The sequence below is a fragment of the Drosophila sechellia genome, chromosome 3R, assembly GCF_004382195.2.
Source record: "Drosophila sechellia strain sech25 chromosome 3R, ASM438219v1, whole genome shotgun sequence".
Taxonomy (NCBI): domain Eukaryota; kingdom Metazoa; phylum Arthropoda; class Insecta; order Diptera; family Drosophilidae; genus Drosophila; species Drosophila sechellia.
This window is the reverse complement of record NC_045952.1, coordinates 28,448,558-28,467,746: the sequence shown is the minus strand read 5'-3', so window position 1 is coordinate 28,467,746 and position 19,189 is coordinate 28,448,558. Positions and strand designations below refer to the sequence as shown.

Here is a 19,189-nt window from a genome sequence, read left to right as displayed (position 1 = left end):
CAGAAATGTTCGACTAAGTTGTGGCAGACGACGGGACACCTTTATATACTATGCCAAGCGCACAGGTAGAAAGGACCTATTTTGGGGATTCAAAAACATCTGCCTGTTTTATTGCCATACCCGCGGAAATTCGCGAAATCCGCGAGTTTACCTGCTGGGGTTCCTGGAAAATGGGAGAAGAACTGCAAGAACTGGTACTTTCCGTCAATGATTGTTTAGATTTAATTTTATGATACATACGCGCGCTAATGCACCCATGAGCTGCTGGGCTTCTTATATTAATCTAGCACAGGACTACCCTAAAAGAACCTAACGGTGGCTTCATTGGCCTCCGCCGACTCCGGCTTCTCGACAGGCTGATGGACACGCTTGTGCACCTTCAGGGTGTACTTGTCCACGAACGACTTCTCGCAATCGGGGCAGGGGTAGCGCGGCCGGTCCGTCTGGTGGGTGCGCAAGTGGTGCTTGTAGGTGCGCTTGGTCTTGAACTGCTGGTGGCATACCTCGCAGATCAGGGCGTTCTCCTCGGCGTCGTGGCGCATCAGATGGTTGTACATCAGCCAGGAGAGCGAGAAGCGTTCGCCGCACTTGTCGCACTGGTACTTCTTCTTGTCCCAGTGCACCTCCATGTGACGCAGGACGTTCCGCTTGTGCGAGAACTTTTTGTCGCAGTAGCGGCACTCGAGTTCTGTTTTGCCCTCGTGCAAGTTCATGTGCAGATCGAGTACCTCATCGTCCTTGACTTTCAAGCCACACACGTTGCAGGTGGCGTGCTCGCTCTTCTGGCAGGTGTCCGCCTTGATGTGCCGCTCGAGCACCTCCTGGCTGGAGAACATCTCGCCGCAGATATGGCAGGGTATCTCGGTTGTCTCGGTGAAGAACTCCTCCTCCGACGATGGCATGCTGTCGTCCGGCTCGCTGAACTGGAACTCCTCGTCCAGCATTTCCTCCTTCATGAACTCCTCGCACTCATCCCCCTCGCCCGTCTGACTTTCGGGCTCCTTGAGGGCGGTGGCCTGGACGATCTTGAAGGCCGGCACCTGGACGCGGGCCCTCTTCGCCGCCTGTTGCTTGGCCTCCGCCTTGCCCTCCACCTGCCTGCAGCCGAGCAGTGCGTCCGCAATCTGGCGCTGCACTTGGCTGAGATTCCTCACTAGCCTGTCATAGTTGAAGAGATACTCCAGGCAGTCCCGGCAGGCGGCCGAGTTGGGCAGGAGCTCTAGCCGCTGGTTTATGATCTTCTCGAAATATTTCAGTATATCCTTGATGGGCTTAAAGGTTCCTGGCACAATGCAGCCTGTGAAAAAATCGGCTATCAGGACTTTCGAGCGCGGCGGAAGCGAACGTTACCTTCTATCAGCTGAAACACCCCCACGGACTTCTCCTTGCCGCAAACGAAGCAAAACGGACGCGTGGAGCTCATCTAGTCGCCGTGGAATCCAATCGAAAATTCGGTTTAAACAATTTAATTTGTGTATATTTTGTTGTGAACGCCAGAGCTGTGCCGATAGTGGCGATAGTATCGACTGCGTTCTGTCGGCGTAATCGATATATTTGCGGTCACTAATTCCAACGTTTTCTTTTTCAGTTTATTAATTATTACTAAAATATAAGGAGTAGTACAAAAAAGTACAAACAATTGTTCTGAAATAATAACTGAATATTCTTATTTCAGTAGTATCGATAGGTAAGGTGAACGAGAATAAAGGTATCTGGTCACATTGCTCGAGTAAAGCAGCGTTTTGAGAAATTTGCCGGTTGGTAAGAAGTTAAATCCTATTTTTAAACACTTTCCCACAATGAATCGCCTCCAACTGCTTTCCAAAGGACTACGATTGATACACAAAATGTCCGAAGAAGCACTTGCCGGCGTGCCATTGGTGCACATCAGTCCAGAGGGCATCTTCAAGTATGTCATGATCAATGTCATTGATGGTGGAGATGCTTCAAAGGCGGTGATCCGAGGATTTGCGGACTGCACATGGCATGGTAAGTCGGATCTTCATCACCCATAAGGTGTCCACTTAGCCTGGTTACTATCCAACAGCCGACATCTTCGAGCGCGAGGAGGAGGTCTTCAAAAAACTGGGACTGCGGGCCGAGTGTCCTGGCGGCGGTCGCATTGAACACAATCCCGACAAGAAGTATTTGAAGGTCTACGGATACTCGCAGGTGGGTCCATTTCCTTGAGTAAAGGGGTCGCTGAGCAGTGGATGTATTAATGTACCTAACAACTGGAAAGCTTTTCTGGAGTTCTAATCAAGTCTTTCTATTTAAGGGCTTTGGAAAAGCTGATCACGCGCAGACCAAGCGCATCCTGGCCACCAAATACCCGGACTACACGATCGAAATCTCCGATGAGGGATATTAGCTGCGAATAAGGGGAGAAGACTCCACATATGCACACTGACATGAATTTATACCCTTGGCTTCGATCCCGTGTGCCATGATTTTATTGGAAATGGCATTTAAAATTGAAAAATACTCTGAAAGGCAGTTAGTCTGTAGCTTTGCAACTGCTCGCACTAAACCTTTTCGGATCTAAATTAATCAGGTTGTACACAAATTTCGTTTCTTTTCCTTTGGTAAAATAAAATGAAAATGTTAAAGTCATTGAGTCTGATTCCCCGTATTGTTTCTCCGTTTCGTAAGGCTTAGGAATATTCAATATTAAAATTAACAAGCCTTACACGTATTGTTCTTGATCTTAGAAAAATGTTACTCAACCGATTTGATCAGTTTGGTAGGCGTTCCCCGGGTGAAGATAAGCAAAGGTCAGAATCGTTATTTGTTGGTTAATATTCATACGCATGGCTTCACGAAGTATGGAAGAGTTATTGTCCGTGGCGCCGATGTCGACAATCACTGTGAGTTTCCACTGCTGGACGCTTATCCTTGACCAGGCTTATAAATCCTTCTTTCAGTGGCGATTTTCGACTCGATTTTGGAGGAGCTTGAGCCCGAGGGCATATGTGCCAAAATCCTCGGTGGTGGAAGGATCCTCAACGAGCCAGACAATAAGAAAATAAAGATCTATGGCACCTCCAGGGTAAGTAGAGGATCCTTGGTACTTGGTGCACCGGCTAACGGTTCTTGATGGGTCTCCCTAGACTTTCGGCGGTGCTGATCACACAAGGACAAGGAATATACTTCAAGCGTGGACCACTTATAAGGACTTCAAGATAACCGTTAAACAATAAAGTTGCATAAATTTCGAAAATGTAAATTCAGTACTAATAAAACACTAGAATATGAAAGTAGCGCTCTTTCAATATTATTAAGGGTGGATGAGTGGAATATGGTTAATGCTTTCATTTCTGGCGAGAAAGAAGAAGTTTAGTTCGTAATACTTTCGAGTCTTGCAACTTGTAATGTTGTGGATTCTTGTGTTTTCCTATTTCGTTCGTTAGTACTTTTTAAACGATCACATGTGCTCCGATTTTTGTGCCAGTCTTGAATTTAGCATACGACCGGAAGGCTTCTGACAAAATCAGTCTAGCTGGAGCCTTGCTACCGTTCAGACCAGTTTCTTTTCGGAATATTTCATCTAAATTCCAGTGCGTTTTCCTAAAAATTTTTCAAAATGAAAACATTGAACCTTTTGGCACCTGTTTCGCAATTGTTTAAGCCCCTTCAAAGGCAAAGTTCTTCGCGCGTAAACGCCCTTTTGATAAATGTTCCTAGAGTCCAGCTTTCTAAAGGCAAGAACAAGTACCTTTTGATGATGATTCACATGCACGGTTTAACTAGGTTCGGCAGGACCATTGTAAGAGGATCCGCCTCCAAGGACCACGGTTAGTTCTAATAATCAGTTTAGCTTATACGTGTTCTAATTGTTCTGTCGCCAGAGGAAATCTTTGAGGAAATCCAGAAGGAGATGGACAAAATTGGCATTTGCGCCAAATGCCTGGGTGGAGGGTTCATCAGCAACAAGGAGGACAAGAAAGTAATGAAAATTTACGGGTGCTGCAAAGTAAGTTGATGAAATTGGCTAGGATCAACCTAATGAGACTGCCTGCAGACTTTTGGGGAGGCGCCGCACGGCAGGACGAAGGACATACTGCTGTCTTGGACCAAATTCCAGCATTACAACATCATCTTGCCCAAAAAGAATTTGAACGCGTATCAGTGAAGGCGCTTAAAAGCTTGTTTTATTTTTCTTAACTGCCCTGTTGGCAATTTATAATACAAAAAAAAAATATGTAAATACATGGCTACATATCGATTCATTTGTTTTTTCACTGGGTGATACAATTTTTGATTTTGATTTTCAGAGCTGCTTTGTTGGTTCAAATTTGAAAATGAACCAGATCAGATTGCCGATAATCGATAGCAGCACAATCGGAACCTTCGTCCGGGCAGGGTCACACTGCCCCGAAAGTGTAAATAAATTTCAATCAAATATGAATTGCTGCATTTGTCAATTCTCGGTGCGTGTGCCGAAGGACATTCACACCGACACCGTCGGACATCCGCCTGTGCTGATCAGCGAACTGGTACTGCAATGCACCAGGGGCACGAACTACGTCCTCACGGAGGAATCGTCGACGATCTGCAAGAAGTGCTGCGAGAAGCTTGCAAGATACCACAAGTCCATACAAATAGCGCGCAAGCTGCGAGAGGAGATCCTGGAGCTGATCCACAGTCCCTACATGTCCAAGGACCACAAGCAGATCTCCTACAAGGAGGAGGATCTCGACCGAGAGATCACCATAAGCAAATTCGATGGAAATATTGAGGAGGCACAGCAACAGGACGAGGAGGAGCAGGACCTGGAGGGCGTGGGCACCACCGTCACCCTGGTCGGTCCCACGGACATAGAGGCAGAAGTGGCCGAAGAGGAGCACACCTTCATTATCAAACAATCAGAGGAGGAGGACGAGTTCCACTCAGTAGACTTAGAGCTAGATATCGACAACGAGATTATCATTAACGAGGAGGAGGCCCACAAGGTAGAGGAGGTTGCCCACGAAATAGTGGAGGAGGATCTGTTGTCACATGCCAAGCAAGGGGCCCAGGAGGAAGACTTATTTAAAGAAGAAACCATGAGTGACTTTGACGAACATCTGGACGGCACAATAGAGTACATAATATCCGATGGAGAAGACCAGGAGCAGGACAACGAAAGCTCCGGCGAATACACGGTCAACATACAGTGCCCCAGCTGCCCGGAGAAGTTCAGCAGCCGGCGCGCTTACAATGTCCACACGAAACGCGAGCACTTTCCCGGCTACGTCTGTGATCAGTGCGGCAAGACGCTGCAGTCGTACTCCGGGTTCATAGGGCACCTGCAGAACCACGAGCCCGTGAAGCAGTTCGCCTGCCCAGTGTGCCCGGAACGCTTTAGCCGCAAGTTCCGGCTGAAGCACCACATGGCCTGGCACTCCGGCGAAACACCATACCAGTGCGATGTCTGCTCCAAGCGATTCGTTCACAAAGTGGCCCTGTACAAGCACAAAATGATCCACGACAGCGAGACCAAACGGCTGGAGTGCCAGGTGTGCGGCTTCAAGACCCGGACCAAGGCTCACTTGGAGCGGCACATGCGATCCCACACGGGGGACAAGCCCTTCGCCTGCCCGGTGTGCAACAAGCGCTTCTCCCAGATGTACAACATGAAGGCCCATCTGCGGGAGCACGAGAGCCCCGGAACCAACCGCCATCGCCGCTTCCACTGCTCCAAGTGCACGCATACGTTCATCAACGAGCAGAACTATGAAGCCCACGTTCAGAGAGACGACTGCACGGCAGTTTAGCCCGTTATTGAATATATATATTAGATAATTATATATTGTGTAAGGCCCAACCCATCATCGACCATCGTCGTGATCACACCCAACCGAATGAAATCGAAATCATTCGGATCATTACGTTCTATCCATGTACTTTTTTATTAAATCTATATGCATTTTGCTCACAAATAAAATATGTTTGATATAATAAATTTATCCGTTACTTGCATATTTCTGCGGTTATTTCAGTTTTCTTAAAAAAATATGTATAGTAAGTGTGTATGCATTAACTTATTTGAATAAATCAATCGATCGACCTCGTCCGTTCCGGCCAAGGGCCTCCCGCCAATAAACCACCCATTGTATCCCAGTATTGGTCGCTGCTGGACTGATCGAGCCCCAAATGAAATGTGCCTAATGGTAGATCGGTAGATGCAATTGACGCAATTACAATACATTGTATAAATACATAAAGTTAAGTGTGTATGCTGTGCTATAGATATACAAAAATAAAACAGATTATCTTTTGATTTTTGTCGAGTTGAATAGAACTTTGTTAATATCATCATATCATCATCATAAAATGCACATTACAAAAATATTAACAAAATTTATTGCAGGCAGTCCGTAGTTAGTAAAAGGTAACAAACAAATCCCAATCGCGGTAAACCCATAAATCTTCCTAATAATGTGACTTTGTGCAGTAGTTCCTAATGATCCCAGCCCCTCTGACTGCGGGACTGAAACGCTTTTCGGACTCTGAACGTACGGCCACCAAGGTGTCAACATAAAGGGGATCTTTCTCTCCCACCAATAGCTCCGAATATTCTCGTTATGGATTTACAAACGTAGAACCAACCACCACCTTTGTTTGGGTGGCTGGCGAATAGATCAGTTTTTGTTGTACAGAAAAATACATTGCCCCCGCAGAGAGTAGTTTGTGATGCTTACAAAAGCCGGTCGCCCCTACAGATATAGCTTTTGATTTGTCGGAAATAGCTTCTCCAGTTGCTAGCTCTAAGATGCGTACACTTGGTGCGTTCGTTATCGTATTCGTATCTTGCCGAGTGCATCAGTGCATCAGTGCACCAAGCCACACTCACGATTTGCCTTAATACAAAATCTACGCTAAATGCTTAATATTAATCGGATGGCTTGACAAGACCCATCGCTTTGTCTCCGAATAGCGGCAGTATGTCGGAGTCGGTAACAATCTCTTCATGAATCACTGGACTGTCCGGGTCCTCGCAGTGCGTCTTGAAGAAGAATCTAAGGATGCCAAAAATTAGTTAGTATGCATTGAGTTCTTCGAGTGGACAAGTAGATACTACCTAAAGTGACCTCTTCTGGGCAGATAGTCCTTAAACTGACGCAGGGTTGGCTGAGTACCGGGTATTTTTATCCTGTACGGCACTGGCTCCTCGCAGAACGAGAACACCACGATCGTCTCCGGCGGCTTGGCCGGCAGAGGCGGTGGCTGGTGCGGCAGGCTGATGCTGCCGCCACTGCTGCTGCTGCTGAAGGAGGCCAGTGGCTGTTGCGACAGGTGCTGCATCGGCGGTTGGGCGTATCGACGAGAGCGCCGCGGCTCGTCTTCCAGTCTTCGTTTCGCCTCCTCCAGTTTCGAGGCCGTGCTAGAGCCAGATCGAGAACTTTAGCGGAGTTGTTCGGTTAGTGGAGGGCGGGGTTAGTATTGAAGCCAACTTGACCTACCTCGCATCTTTGTACTTGGTAACAGTGTCGGCCGAGAACATGCTAATGCCACTGTCTGTGTTCATGGAAGGCCATTTGTTTGTCAACTTCCTCGAGCAGGAACTGTGATCCGGCATGGACTTCGAGTGCTTCATTGAGTGTCCGCCTGTGGGTGGTTTTTGGTTTAGAAAATCGTGGTTCCCTTAATCGTTCTGTTAGGCTTACTTAGACTCATGGCGCCATCGCTGACCATTCCGGAATCGTGGGTGGCTGTACGTCGGCGCGACGGTATGGGTGGGCAGGGCGACATCGTTCCCGGCGAGCGGTGCGGCGTTTGGTCCTTCCACACCCGCGACACATGCTGGTCCAGAATGTCTTGGTCGTTGTCTTCGTCCAGTGCAAACTTCTCTCGAATCGCCTCGGCGAAGGCCCGATCGCTGGCACTGGATCTTTCGTTGGTAAGCAGAGCAGCACCGGGATTTCTCTGTTTGGAAAGTTAGCATAGTAAGTGAATTGTGTTTTTTTATCCGATTCCTATCCTAAACTCACCTCGCGAGCTCTTTCCTCCAGGTCTCGCTTTCGCTTTACTTCCTCCAACTTGGGTATCAGCAAGGACACCAGCTCCTCTTCCTTCAGTGGTCTGTGCTCGTTCGAATGTAGTCGTTGTGTGCGAGGTATCACCTGTGAATCAAACAAATTGATGGAGGTCAGGCCATCGACAATCGTTTTTCCATTTACCTGAAAGGTGTTGGTCTCCTTATTCGCCATCGCGCTCTGGCGGATCGCCTTGCTCTCCGTGGAGCTGTGTCTGCGTTGGATGTACGGGCGACCGTCCCTGAAACGAGAAATCGTTAGTCAGTAAAGCTGTGGATTGGTCTCCACGTTCCGCGTGCGGGTATCCATCCCAATGGGATCTTTAGGGAGACTACTTCCCCACTGGCCCACTCCTACTCACATGGAACAACTGGAGATCGACATGGTGTCGGAATCGGTGCGTCCGCCGGAGCTAACGCTGGCCCTCTCCGAATCAACCCGCGAATTCGGCACATAGGAGGTGTTGGTAGTGCTTGGATTGTACACGTAACCGTGGGCACTACTCGCATGCAGATCGGACCAGGAACACACAGTTTCCATGCAATGGCGCCCAATTGTGTGATCGTGTGTATGTGAGTGGGGGATTCGTCAAGATCCACAAACAAAAATGGTCAAACAAATAAGGAAAACGCATTGTATATTCATCGAGTCAGTGGTGTAGAGGTAATCATATGTACAATGCATATGCGGGTGGTGTTTGGAGGTCCAATGAGTGTTGTGGGTGGTACATAGTATATAGTATGCGGGTGAGTTCGTGTTTTTGGCGTGCGTGTTTTTGTGAGAGCGTTCATGTACGTATGTAAAAAGTAAAAGAAACAAATATAACAAATTAGGAGTTAATCACAGAAAATCATCATTAACAATAAAGAACTTAAGGCAAACATAAGAGTAAGGTGGATCTCGCGTGGTTTCTATATTCTAGTTGAAAGTTCTCCTTTTGAAAGTTTAACTATTGCGTGTCCGATTTCGTTATTTACTAGCTTATATACATACTAGTCTAAGTTTTGTTATGAACCAAGGGTTAGAGTGGACAAAAGAGAGCTGAGCTGACTTACCCAGGAGGTCGGATTTCCAGTCTTCTTTTCTGAGTTGCTATTAGTAGGTCCCGCGTGAGGCGAATCGGGTAGTCGGGCGCCCGCGCACCCGCGCCCACGGATCCAGAGCCGAGGGATCCACCGCCCTCCTGCATCTGCACCTTCTCGAAGTCGTCGCAGAGCGACAGCACCGAGTCCTCGTGCAGCGTGGGCAGCGTGGAGCTGCGGGGCAGTGTGTCGGTGGCGCTGATGGAGCCGCTGGAGCTGGCCGAAGTCGAGGGACCGTACACACTGCCACTGGCACTGCACGTGCCAGCTGGCGGCCCGCTCACGCTGCTCACGGGCAGGTTGATGAAGGCACCGGGCGGCACCAGCTGCTGGAGCTGCTGCTTGCCGGACGCGGTGGTCGGTGGCAGGGCACAGGCGCCCGCGAGGCTGCTGCCGCCGCTGCCACTACTCCCGGCACTTCCCGATCCCGTGGCCCCACTGCTGGTGCAGCGCTCCTGCTGGGCGGACATTTGCTGGATGTAGAGGATGTACATCTCGGAGCAGAGAAACGTGGGGTAGATGTTGTCGCGGATGGTGACCTCCACATGGCGCTGCATGGGATCGAATATGTGTGGGCTGAGCGGGATCTCGGGATTCGTCTTGATGGCCTTGATCTGGGCGCGCAGGTCATCGGAGATGGACAGCTGACTCTTGCGCAGGAATCTTTTGCATGTGGGGGAGGGCGGCAAGGTAAGTGCTCCACCATGACCATTTGGCACTCTTCTAAGCATTCCACTCACCTGTAGATGGCTCCGATTATCTGCTTGATCTTCTCCGGATCCGTCTGCTGCTTGAGGCCCTCGCAGGCGAAGTAGAAGTTGAGGTGGTCGTTGTAGGCGGGCGCCTCCTCCTCCACGTACTTCTTGAAGAGCTCGACCCCATCGCGGTCCTCCAGCAGGTGGTTCAGCGTCCGGGCCCAGTTCAGGTAGGATGGCGACGAATTCTTCGAGGTATCTGCTACCCCTTCGGTCATCTAAGGAATGTTTAGGCTATAGAGGACTTCCATTTACATTTCACTGATCTAGGCACCTTTTTAACACGGCTCTCTTCTCCGGGTACTGGTGGTCGTGGGCCACTACACTCATTATCATCATGTTTCCGGATTCCCGATGGATGGCCACTCATGCCACTCTAAATTGGCTTCCCACGACGAGCGATCGCTGCTAAATATTTACCTAATGCTACACTTAAGTTACCAGTTACGATCAACGAACGTGTTCTCGGTTTCAAATCACAAACGCCCGTATTTTACAAATAGCTGGGACATGGAAGATGCGCTCGTTTGCGAATTTGGAAGGCAATTAGACAAGGCCTGCAACAAAAGGAGCACAAAGGAATGTATAAGAGGGTTTATTCTTCTGATTAAGGCATAATATCAATAGTAAATCAAGTCGTCAAGTTGTAAGTAAGACTCATTTGCATTAATTTTAAGAAATGCACTACTCTAGTGGCCCACTTTTCCATCCTAGGATCGCAATTTGCGGTGCAGGTATCGAAATCGAAACCGCACTTGTAATTGGAGCCGTAATGAGAATGGCAAAGGCAAATCCTCAAGGATGCGGATGCCAAGCCAGAATGAATGACCACTTGGCGGCGACGGCTCTTCGCCTTTCTTCACAAAGGAGGACGCACGCAAATCGGCAAAGTGAGGAGCGGAATCGAATGGCGGCCATTTTGAGGGCGCTTTTGATTGGTTGACGATATCGACCAATGCAGCAGTCGGGGCGCATGGCAAAGGGAGAACGGAAAGGCAAAAGGACAATAATCCATTATGTACAAAATTTGAACACGAAATACGCACACACTCACTCACTCACTCGCTTGCCACTCGGGCACACACCCCAATAAACCCATGCTAAACTCGGGGATGGTGGCGAGGACTCCGCTCCTTTAAAGTCCCCGGCCGCCTCCGGATTCCTCGAGCTGTCTGACGCGTTCGAGAGCAGGCCGAAACTAGAAAGTAAGCACCGCGTCGCGCTTTTGGTAAATCAAAAATATTCCCTATTCTTCGTTGTTCCTCCTCCCTCCCCTTTGCAACGAGCACTGCTCAGGGCTGGTTGTTCAGCTCTTTTCCGGTTGAAAATCACTCTAAATGGTGGACAAGTACGAACGATCCCATTTCAAAGCTAAAAGAATGATATAAGCTGATGATTTAGGACCAGATCTTGGAGCGAATCATTTAAACATTCATTCAATACATAAACTTCCTTTTTTTACGTCCATTATTCCATTCCAATCTCTAACTATCAAATTAAGAACAGATTTACTTTAGGAATATATATACTATATGTAGATCTATAGGATTTCTAAACATATAGCTAGCTTTCTAGCTGCTGAAATCGGTCATCACTGCATAAGTTTGCCGCCAACAGAACAGCGACAAACACAACAACAAGATGGCACAAAGGACATGAGCAGAGCCTGGCGAGAAGTGGAGAGCAGAAGGGTTTGGGTTTGGGTTCGGGTTTGGCTATGAGTCTGGGCTTTAGCTTGGGCAGCACTTCCCTGCCAGCCATGACTTACGGACACACATACACAGGCGGCGAGCTGATGAAAGGGGATGAAAGCTGCTCTTGTTTGTTTTCGTTGTTTTGAGCAGGAGGGTCGGGACAACTGGGGAACCGAACAGCCAACAAGCATGCACAAAGCGATAGCGCCGGCGGAGAGCCAAGGAAATTCATCAAAACGCCATTTGCATAGCACTCCATTACGGCGAAAAGAACAAAGAAAGGCACAATTAAAACGCTCGGCACCGCAAAGGAACGCGGCGAAGGACTCGGGAGGCGGCCTGGCGATGGCGGCGCTTTCTAGGAGAAGGACAGCCCACGGCTCGGCCACTTGAGGCCCGCATCTCCCCCGTGGCCAAGGCATCCGCTGCACAAAGACAGCGCCAAACAGCAGGGGAAATCGGCACCTCTTTGGTGCATCATCTCGCCATCGTGGCATCCTTTTGCATCCGTTGCATCCTTGCAGCGCAGACCGCGCATCTCAGGACTAACAAGTGCCATCGCCGACATCAAAGATTCGGCTCGACCTTAATGGCGTAATTGCTACTGAAAGCCCCGTAGCTGCTTTCTCTCGGGTCACAAAGAAAGTTATTTTCCGGCGCCTTTTAAGGCCGCCGCAATGGCGGAATGGAGAAATGGCGAAACGGGGTCCGGAACATTCATCCAGAAGAGGGAATTACCTTTGACTGATGCGAGTGGTTAATTAAACGGTTTCACAATTACTCAAGGAATACTTAAAAGGGCTACAACTTTTCCAAATTCTACAACTTGTCATGGTTCTTGGAACTAAAGAACTTGCGTGTTCTTTTTACTTACTAAACGTAATACGCGTACTTCATAAACTATTTTACTGTCAAGATCAATTATTAGTTCAATGATAAAAGGATAAGTGCGTACAATCTTGCTCTTTTGTGCAAAAACCTATACTAAGTTTAGTTTTATTTAACCAGGAACTCTATGAGTTCTCTATGAGTGCAGCACATGCTCGGTATTATTATGTTTAAAAAATAATATAATAAATAAATACAAATAAATATCATAGAAATCTACAAGTCCAAGATAGACTCTGTAGAATAGTAACCTAAACCAATTCGTTAAACTATTTTTCCAAATTGGATAGGGAAAATTGGTTTAAATCAAAGTTTTGAAGGAGAACGACATTGTTTACAACTAATTATCCATGTTGTTTGCCAATCTAATTGAACGTACATTGGAAAAACCAGGAAAAGAAAAAGGTTTCGCATCAACGACAATAGTTAAAGTGAGACAGGAGCATATGGCAGTTGATTTTATTTCGATTTGAATATAATAATGGTCTCCCGCTAAACTATTATCCTTATAAATATGCCGCCGGTGAATGGCTACTATCTCAAGCCCAAAACCCATAACAATCCTATTGAGAATCGTGTAAACTGTTTTCGGAAGCCATGAAGACATGGTCCACCCGATAAACGAATGGATTACAAATTGAAGGCACTCGGAGTTAAAGTTCAACCCCCGGCGAAGGAAGGACTGGCAGCGGCAACTAGTTTGTTTCATTGTTGTGCGGATGCAGTTGAACGGAAATTATGAAATAATTAAATAAATCCTTATTGATTTTGCTGCGAGCGAATGCCGAGCCGAGGAACAACAATGAAATATGAGCAGACCCTCTCGAGGGCAGATGATGATGATGATTTTTCTATCCCTATTAGATTGCGTACGCCTCGCCGGATAATTCTTTCCATTCTTTTCAAGTTATGAGTTCCGATGATTGGCAGGTAAGTCTAGCGTGAGATGAGGGCTTCCCATCCAGCGACATGCCGGAGGCTACAGCTACTGCTCTGCCCAGGGTTTCCCTGCGAACGGTTGCCCAGGTGCCCAGTGCCAGGAGCCCTCGAAGGATTTGGCTTAGTTTCCTTCCAACCGAAGGATCCCAACCGCAGGTATGCTGCGGCACAACGCACGACACTAAATCACCTTTGATGCATCCACAATGCCGCGACAGGTTGCTCACTTCGGATCGCGCGACCTTTCGGATTACTATCGCCACTAATTGTTGACAAATCTCGACACGAGCCACGGAGCGCAGGGATTCGGTGACAATGCCTTGACAAGCGGAAAGTCAAACTGAACGAGTGCCCGCGTCCCGAGCTGCGATTATGAATCCGAATCCTCCTCCAGCGTTGACAGCGATGGCAGATTTCACCCTGCCAGCCACGTATGTGCGCCCATGCCGAGCAGCCAGAGTACATAAACCATTTCGGGGTTGCGCTTCCTGGCCAGCCCGCCACTGCCGCATCCTCCGCTTGATCCTCATCCTCGTGCGCACCCACCCACAGCCTCTCCCATTCACAATTGTTGCATGCGGACAGCGAGTATGGCGCTTACGTCGTTTATGTACGGAAATCGAACTTAATCGGTGAGCACATCGACACTCAGGGAAAAATCTAGTACTTCAATACCAAACTATTGGTTATTAAGAAAGTAGCTTATAATCAATTCAGCACGAGAGTGGAATATACAAATTGTACATATTCATTCGTACGTCACCATTATCAATCAACGATTAGAGCTTTTGAGTCTTATAGGACTGAGGAATGAACAATGGCTTACTTTTTGGTAAACTAGTTACAAATGTATACAGCGAGCAAGGTCTTAAAAATGACTAAAGAATTTGTGGCTTAAAAGTTGCTTTACCACTACAAAATAGTTTATTTACGAGCAATTTAACAATCTGAGGCGCTCAAACAAACTTATGCTTTCTGTACTGGACTGCACTTTGATTCTGAAACTCACTATACATGTTGGTGTTTTAAGAAGGAATACACCCATTTAGAGGATATTTTTTCTTAGTGGAGGACTACTGCCCCTCGAAGATCCCGACCAGCTGTTGATGGACTGCCCTGCGGAGGAGCAGGAGTGCGAGTGGCGGCGCTGGGATGACCTCCAACATGATGATGCTCCATGTACATTGTACAACAGCACACAAAGGATGTTCTTTTCAGAGTGTCCGTGGTTGCGGCGGAGCAAGCGAGACGGCAGCAGGCGAATAGGAGTCATTGTGTGCAACCAATATGCGCAGGTCCAGATTGAGTCCCCAGACCCTGGTCCCCCCATTCTATACCCTGCTGCCTAAGCCCAGACCAAATCCTGGCCCACTGCCAGAGTGCCAAGGCAAAGGAAGGACCAGATGCCCGCCCGTTCTTATTGTACATAAACAGAGCAACGGAGTTGGGTTCGCATTGTAGTCGTTTCTGAAAGCCGAGGGGTGGGGCAAGGGTTGAGATGGAAGACCCACCTCCGGAGTCCGATTCCTCCCCTAAACGCAAATGTGGAAATTATTTTCGAATAAGTTTGAAAACAATACGAAGGGAGGGGCGACCGGCGGCAGCCTTGTTTGTTTCTAATGAGGTTAAGACCGCCATTGCTCAACCAACCGCCCGATGAACGGCGTCTGATGGCGGTCTAGACTCCTCGCCGGCATGGTCTGGCCTGGCAAACTGGGGGAAACACGGGCACTACTCACTGCGGCTGCGAGTATTGCCGAAGGTCAATAGTGGCACTTTGTGCGCGGCAAAAGTTGCCAGCATAGGCGGAAAAGTTCAGCGCGGAAGCGCCCACTTTTCAGGTGCAACGCCCATTGCAAGGACACCGAAGGACCCGAAGTATGCACTTGGGCGCGGTCAACTGTTGCTCCTCTTCGGGACAAAGGAAACTTATTCCAGCACGGAGGCTACAATACAAGTCCTTAATCACAGTGCTGCAGCCTAATAAACAATAGTCAGATTATGGTATCCTCTTTGCACTAAGACGATTTTTTCAAATCAGTAAGTAATACAAGTGATCAGATAGTTTCGGAATAATAACCAATTAAAAAGGACTATCCCTTGATTAAAACCTTCAGGGTTTCATGATTATTAAGATTCGAGAAATGGAAAAGGACCTAAGTATATCAATGGAAATCAGTTTTTCATACTAGTTCACCTTAGTTGTAGTTGTCTTAAACCTCAAAACCATTGAAAGTAAAGTAAAAATAAGCTGTATACTCACATATGTAATTTGCATGAAAAATTCAACATGAAATCAAGGGAAGATAATGGTATTCCGAATGGTTCCAGTAGTTTCTGAAAAAATAGTGGAAAGAACAAAAGATTAGAGCAATTGAAAACATTTTGGAATAAACTAAGACAATCAATTACTAAAATATTCGTTCGAAAGGCTAATGTTGTAAATATGAAGTTATGAGTTTGGAAAAAAAAAAATTAGAGCCATTATAATCCATTTGGATGATGTTAAATGCTAAAGTTAAAAGTTGTTTCTAAAGGCAAATGTTTGCAGCCTTACCAAACATCATGGGATAGGTTCGCCTAGTTAAAAAAATTATTAACACTTTTGCTCTGTATTAAATATACGTAGATATTAGGCAAGCTATATACATAAGGCTATGATCAACAATCAGTTGGAAGAAAAGAGATTTGACTATTGGGTATATTTAGGTTCGCCAAGAAAGTAAGGCAAAAATAATGAAAATTATATTAAGAAAAAGCTTTAGACTCATGCATCTCATAAATAATCAATAAAACCAAAACATAATACAAATACCTTTAAAAAATTAAACAAAACAACTTTTTTATAAGCCAGTCATAAATAATGCATCAAAGCTTAAGTTGTAAGGTCTGTTCATAGAGGGATACAATCTTTAAATATTCTTTTTGGCTCAGTATAAATAAATTTACGTTTGAGACCCCAAATCGAATTAGTTAGCAATACAGCTAACTTTAAATCAATAAGTAGCAACCACCCTAGTGCCTTCTTTTTCAATAAGCAACACATATTAGATTTGTGGGGGAGAAAATATTTCTCGCACGGGTGCATCCAATATACGCCTAAATAAATGTAAAGAATGCTTTGAATATAAAGGGTGTTAGAACACTAACCGATTAAACTCAAGTGAGAAATGGCCAACGCTTGAGAACATATCAATCCACAGCGCTCCGAGTCCTTTAAGATGGTTGAATCTTTGATGTCCGGTTGGTAGAAATGTTTAACTACGCGCTTCACTTAATTACTCTTATTCGCATAAATTCCTATTTACGTAGCTTATATTACAGTTGATACAGTACATTCAGTACCTAAAAGCAGAGGAGGGGTAAATTGTTAAAAAGGAAACATTATATATTGACAATATACTAAAAGCTATATACTATGTGTTAACATAAAGGGTTTTGTTAATAAATTAATTTTTTAATTAAGTTAAAAGATATGGATGATTACAATTTTGTTCTCAACGATCAGGTATCTTCCTTAGATTTAATGAAATATATTTCATAAAGATACTATTACTGCAAAATATATGCTCATATTTCATATAAAGGATCATTCAAATTCCAATTAAAATTTCGGATATTAGTTATACGTGAATGAATTCTCTAATTCCATTGAAATCCCTTGATACAACTAGATTATTAATCAGACTTATGTTGTGGATATATACAAATATAGATTATGTGCCTTTCTTAAAGTATTAATGTTAGTCCTTAGTTAGTTATGCAAATCCGATAATCCACGAACTGCGTGAGAAAGTTATAGCATTAGTTATGGATTGTGCAGGGAAATTCCAAGACCAGTACTTACCCTTAGATTCGTGTATCCTCAGCTTCACTCAATTGGGATGGCAGACGACTGATCCTGGCGGCCCTGGCTCCAATCTTCGATGGCGGTGACGATGGCAATGGCGATGACGAGGTGGGTTTGGACGGGTGTAATTTGATTGTAGCTTTAACGGCTGGACGCTTCGATTTCAATTGCAACTTAGCTTTCAATTTCGATTTCAATTTCAACTTTAATTTCGATATCGACGAGGATGCTTTCATTTTGATTAGTGTGCTCAACGAGAGGGACGCGTGACTAACAATTAATGGAAGGACGACTTGTGGAGTTCAACAAACAAGCAAACGTAAACAAGAGAGTGTGGTTAACAAGGCGCAGGCACGATGACCGGACTAAATGCTAAACAAGGCTGCAGATCCTCTCCTCGCGCACGGATCCCGATCCTCTCCTCTCCTCTGCTCTCCGCAACTCAAGTGGGCTGGCCCGAGGGCATATCCTATCCTATCCTATCCCGATGTCTGAGCCTGCCTGCTGTTCACGAAGGCTGTATGTCTCTTAGCTTCCTACTTCGCCAGGAGCAGTCATCCTCGTCCGCTGGCAACTTTGGGCTCTCCGCGGGGAGAAAATCGTGCTGGAGCGCCGCCCTCTAGAGCATTTCGGCGTCTCCAGGCTCCTGCACTGTGGGAAATCCGTGTTCGGTGGCCTTTCCACTCAGTTCTGCACCATTTGGGCACTTTTCCGTCTGCTGCTTCTTTATTTTGTGTATTTTGTTGCTGTTGCCTCCGCTGGTTGTGGGTGCTGCTGCTGCTGCCGTTCTATTTTCATGGACGTATCGCTGCGGGCCGCTGTGCGCCGAGTCTTCGGAACGCGCACACTCTTTCAGGGCTTCGTGGCGCCGCTAATTCAGTGGTAAATAATAGATTTATTGAATGGCAAAACAAAATGTAGTTCGACACAAATGTTAGACGGCGAGACGAACGATTACATGCTAGAGTTGCGTGGTTCGAAATCGAACTGGTTCGATAGCTCGCCTCGGGGATGCCAACTCGTTTGCCCCACACTACGAAAGGTGGCAGCTCGTTTTTAAGTAAGATTGCGGTTCGCGTCCGCACTTATGTTGTACTAAAAGGCCTACAGGTGGCGCCAGGGATGATAGTAGGGTAGAAGGGCTTTTAATTTTCATTGATTGTCATGGCAGCAGCAATCACAGCTTTAAATTCAAATCTTTTATTGTCAAACAATTCTCAAATTTCGTATTCAGCATGGACAAGCCTCAGTTTTTTTTTTTTTTTTTTTTTGGAGTAACTAATTCTATTTATTAAGATTTCAAAAGGAATCGTTCAGTAATTCCTCTGAACTTAACCTAATGTGTGATAAAGATAAATGAGACCAAGTGGTATCTTAATTATAAAGTACAAAAGAAAATGTAATATGTTATGTTATCCTCCGGGTAAGGAGATCGCTGGGGTGTACCCTCTTCAGTCTTCGGAGAGAGATGGGATCAGCTAGGATAGTTGCTAGTCGGTTCGGGTGGGCCATAAGCCTGTCGGCATAACGGCTGCTGTGGAAATTAATCTGATCCCCAAGAAGGGTAACTTTCAGATCTCTTTCTCAGTACGCTTGCGTGGTCAAGATTATTGGACGCACTGGATCCCAGGGGCAATGCACCCAGGTGCGGGTGGAGTTCCTCGGCGATCAAAGCCGCCAGATTATTCGAAATGTCAAAGGACCTGTTCGCGTGGGCGACATTCTGTCGCTGCTGGAAACTGAACGCGAGGCCAGGAGACTGCGCTAATGTACTAATCACACCTGTTTGATTTACCAACTCAAGTTAATAAACAAATTTGTTTGTTTAAATTTTAAATCCCAAATTATCGACTTTCTATCGCTGAGCTATCGATTGTTGCCATCCCGAACAGCTGTTTGTGTTGATTCCGATTCCGCGAGACACTCGGATACAGATACTCACGCTCAGATACTCAGTTACTCA

The 19,189-nt window shown here is 46.3% G+C and overlaps 6 protein-coding genes across 11 annotated transcripts; 4 read left to right on the top strand and 2 right to left on the bottom strand.

Moving 5' to 3' along the window:
• Positions 1-198: 198 nt before the first annotated feature.
• LOC6612805 (serendipity locus protein beta) lies at positions 199-1,512 on the bottom strand. Its single transcript, XM_002037270.2, has 2 exons — positions 1,351-1,512; positions 199-1,297 (listed from the first exon to the last, which is right to left on the bottom strand). The coding sequence occupies exons 1-2, from the start codon at positions 1,421-1,423 to the stop codon at positions 300-302; spliced, it is 1,071 nt and encodes a 356-aa protein (XP_002037306.1). The 5' UTR covers positions 1,424-1,512; the 3' UTR covers positions 199-299.
• A 141-nt stretch (positions 1,513-1,653) lies between these two features.
• On the top strand, positions 1,654-2,613 carry LOC6612804 (sex-regulated protein janus-A). 3 transcript variants are annotated; one of them, XM_032721592.1, is made up of 4 exons: positions 1,654-1,761; positions 1,828-1,989; positions 2,048-2,172; positions 2,279-2,613. In XM_032721592.1, exons 2-4 carry the CDS (start codon positions 1,848-1,850, stop codon positions 2,369-2,371), a joined length of 360 nt encoding a protein of 119 aa, XP_032577483.1. In that variant the 5' UTR covers positions 1,654-1,761; positions 1,828-1,847; the 3' UTR covers positions 2,372-2,613. The 3 variants fall into 3 exon arrangements, with proteins under 3 accessions (XP_032577483.1, XP_032577484.1, XP_002037305.2); XM_032721593.1 differs by having other exon boundaries at positions 1,658-1,757; XM_002037269.2 differs by lacking the exon at positions 1,654-1,761 and having other exon boundaries at positions 1,768-1,989.
• On the top strand, positions 2,496-3,260 carry LOC6612803 (sex-regulated protein janus-B). The gene is made up of 4 exons (XM_002037268.2): positions 2,496-2,647; positions 2,712-2,867; positions 2,925-3,049; positions 3,111-3,260. The coding sequence occupies exons 1-4, from the start codon at positions 2,596-2,598 to the stop codon at positions 3,198-3,200; spliced, it is 423 nt and encodes a 140-aa protein (XP_002037304.1). The 5' UTR covers positions 2,496-2,595; the 3' UTR covers positions 3,201-3,260.
• A 213-nt stretch (positions 3,261-3,473) lies between these two features.
• LOC6612802 (sex-regulated protein janus-B) lies at positions 3,474-4,224 on the top strand. The gene is made up of 3 exons (XM_002037267.2): positions 3,474-3,794; positions 3,849-3,973; positions 4,022-4,224. The coding sequence occupies exons 1-3, from the start codon at positions 3,584-3,586 to the stop codon at positions 4,130-4,132; spliced, it is 447 nt and encodes a 148-aa protein (XP_002037303.1). The 5' UTR covers positions 3,474-3,583; the 3' UTR covers positions 4,133-4,224.
• A 124-nt stretch (positions 4,225-4,348) lies between these two features.
• LOC6612801 (zinc finger protein 771) lies at positions 4,349-5,948 on the top strand. Its single transcript, XM_032720863.1, has one exon. It carries the CDS (start codon positions 4,404-4,406, stop codon positions 5,754-5,756), a length of 1,353 nt encoding a protein of 450 aa, XP_032576754.1. The 5' UTR covers positions 4,349-4,403; the 3' UTR covers positions 5,757-5,948.
• On the bottom strand, positions 5,868-18,192 carry LOC6612800 (axin). 4 transcript variants are annotated; one of them, XM_032720860.1, is made up of 13 exons: positions 17,224-18,192; positions 16,527-16,721; positions 15,640-15,713; positions 10,130-10,412; positions 9,841-10,073; positions 9,074-9,763; positions 8,380-8,517; positions 8,163-8,259; positions 7,974-8,105; positions 7,650-7,908; positions 7,446-7,590; positions 7,064-7,366; positions 5,868-7,001 (listed from the first exon to the last, which is right to left on the bottom strand). In XM_032720860.1, the coding sequence occupies exons 4-13, from the start codon at positions 10,223-10,225 to the stop codon at positions 6,875-6,877; spliced, it is 2,220 nt and encodes a 739-aa protein (XP_032576751.1). In that variant the 5' UTR covers positions 10,226-10,412; positions 15,640-15,713; positions 16,527-16,721; positions 17,224-18,192; the 3' UTR covers positions 5,868-6,874. The 4 variants fall into 4 exon arrangements, with proteins under 4 accessions (XP_032576751.1, XP_002037301.1, XP_032576752.1 ...); XM_002037265.2 differs by having other exon boundaries at positions 7,064-7,384; positions 17,224-18,191; XM_032720861.1 differs by lacking the exon at positions 8,380-8,517 and having other exon boundaries at positions 7,064-7,384.
• Positions 18,193-19,189: the final 997 nt, after the last annotated feature.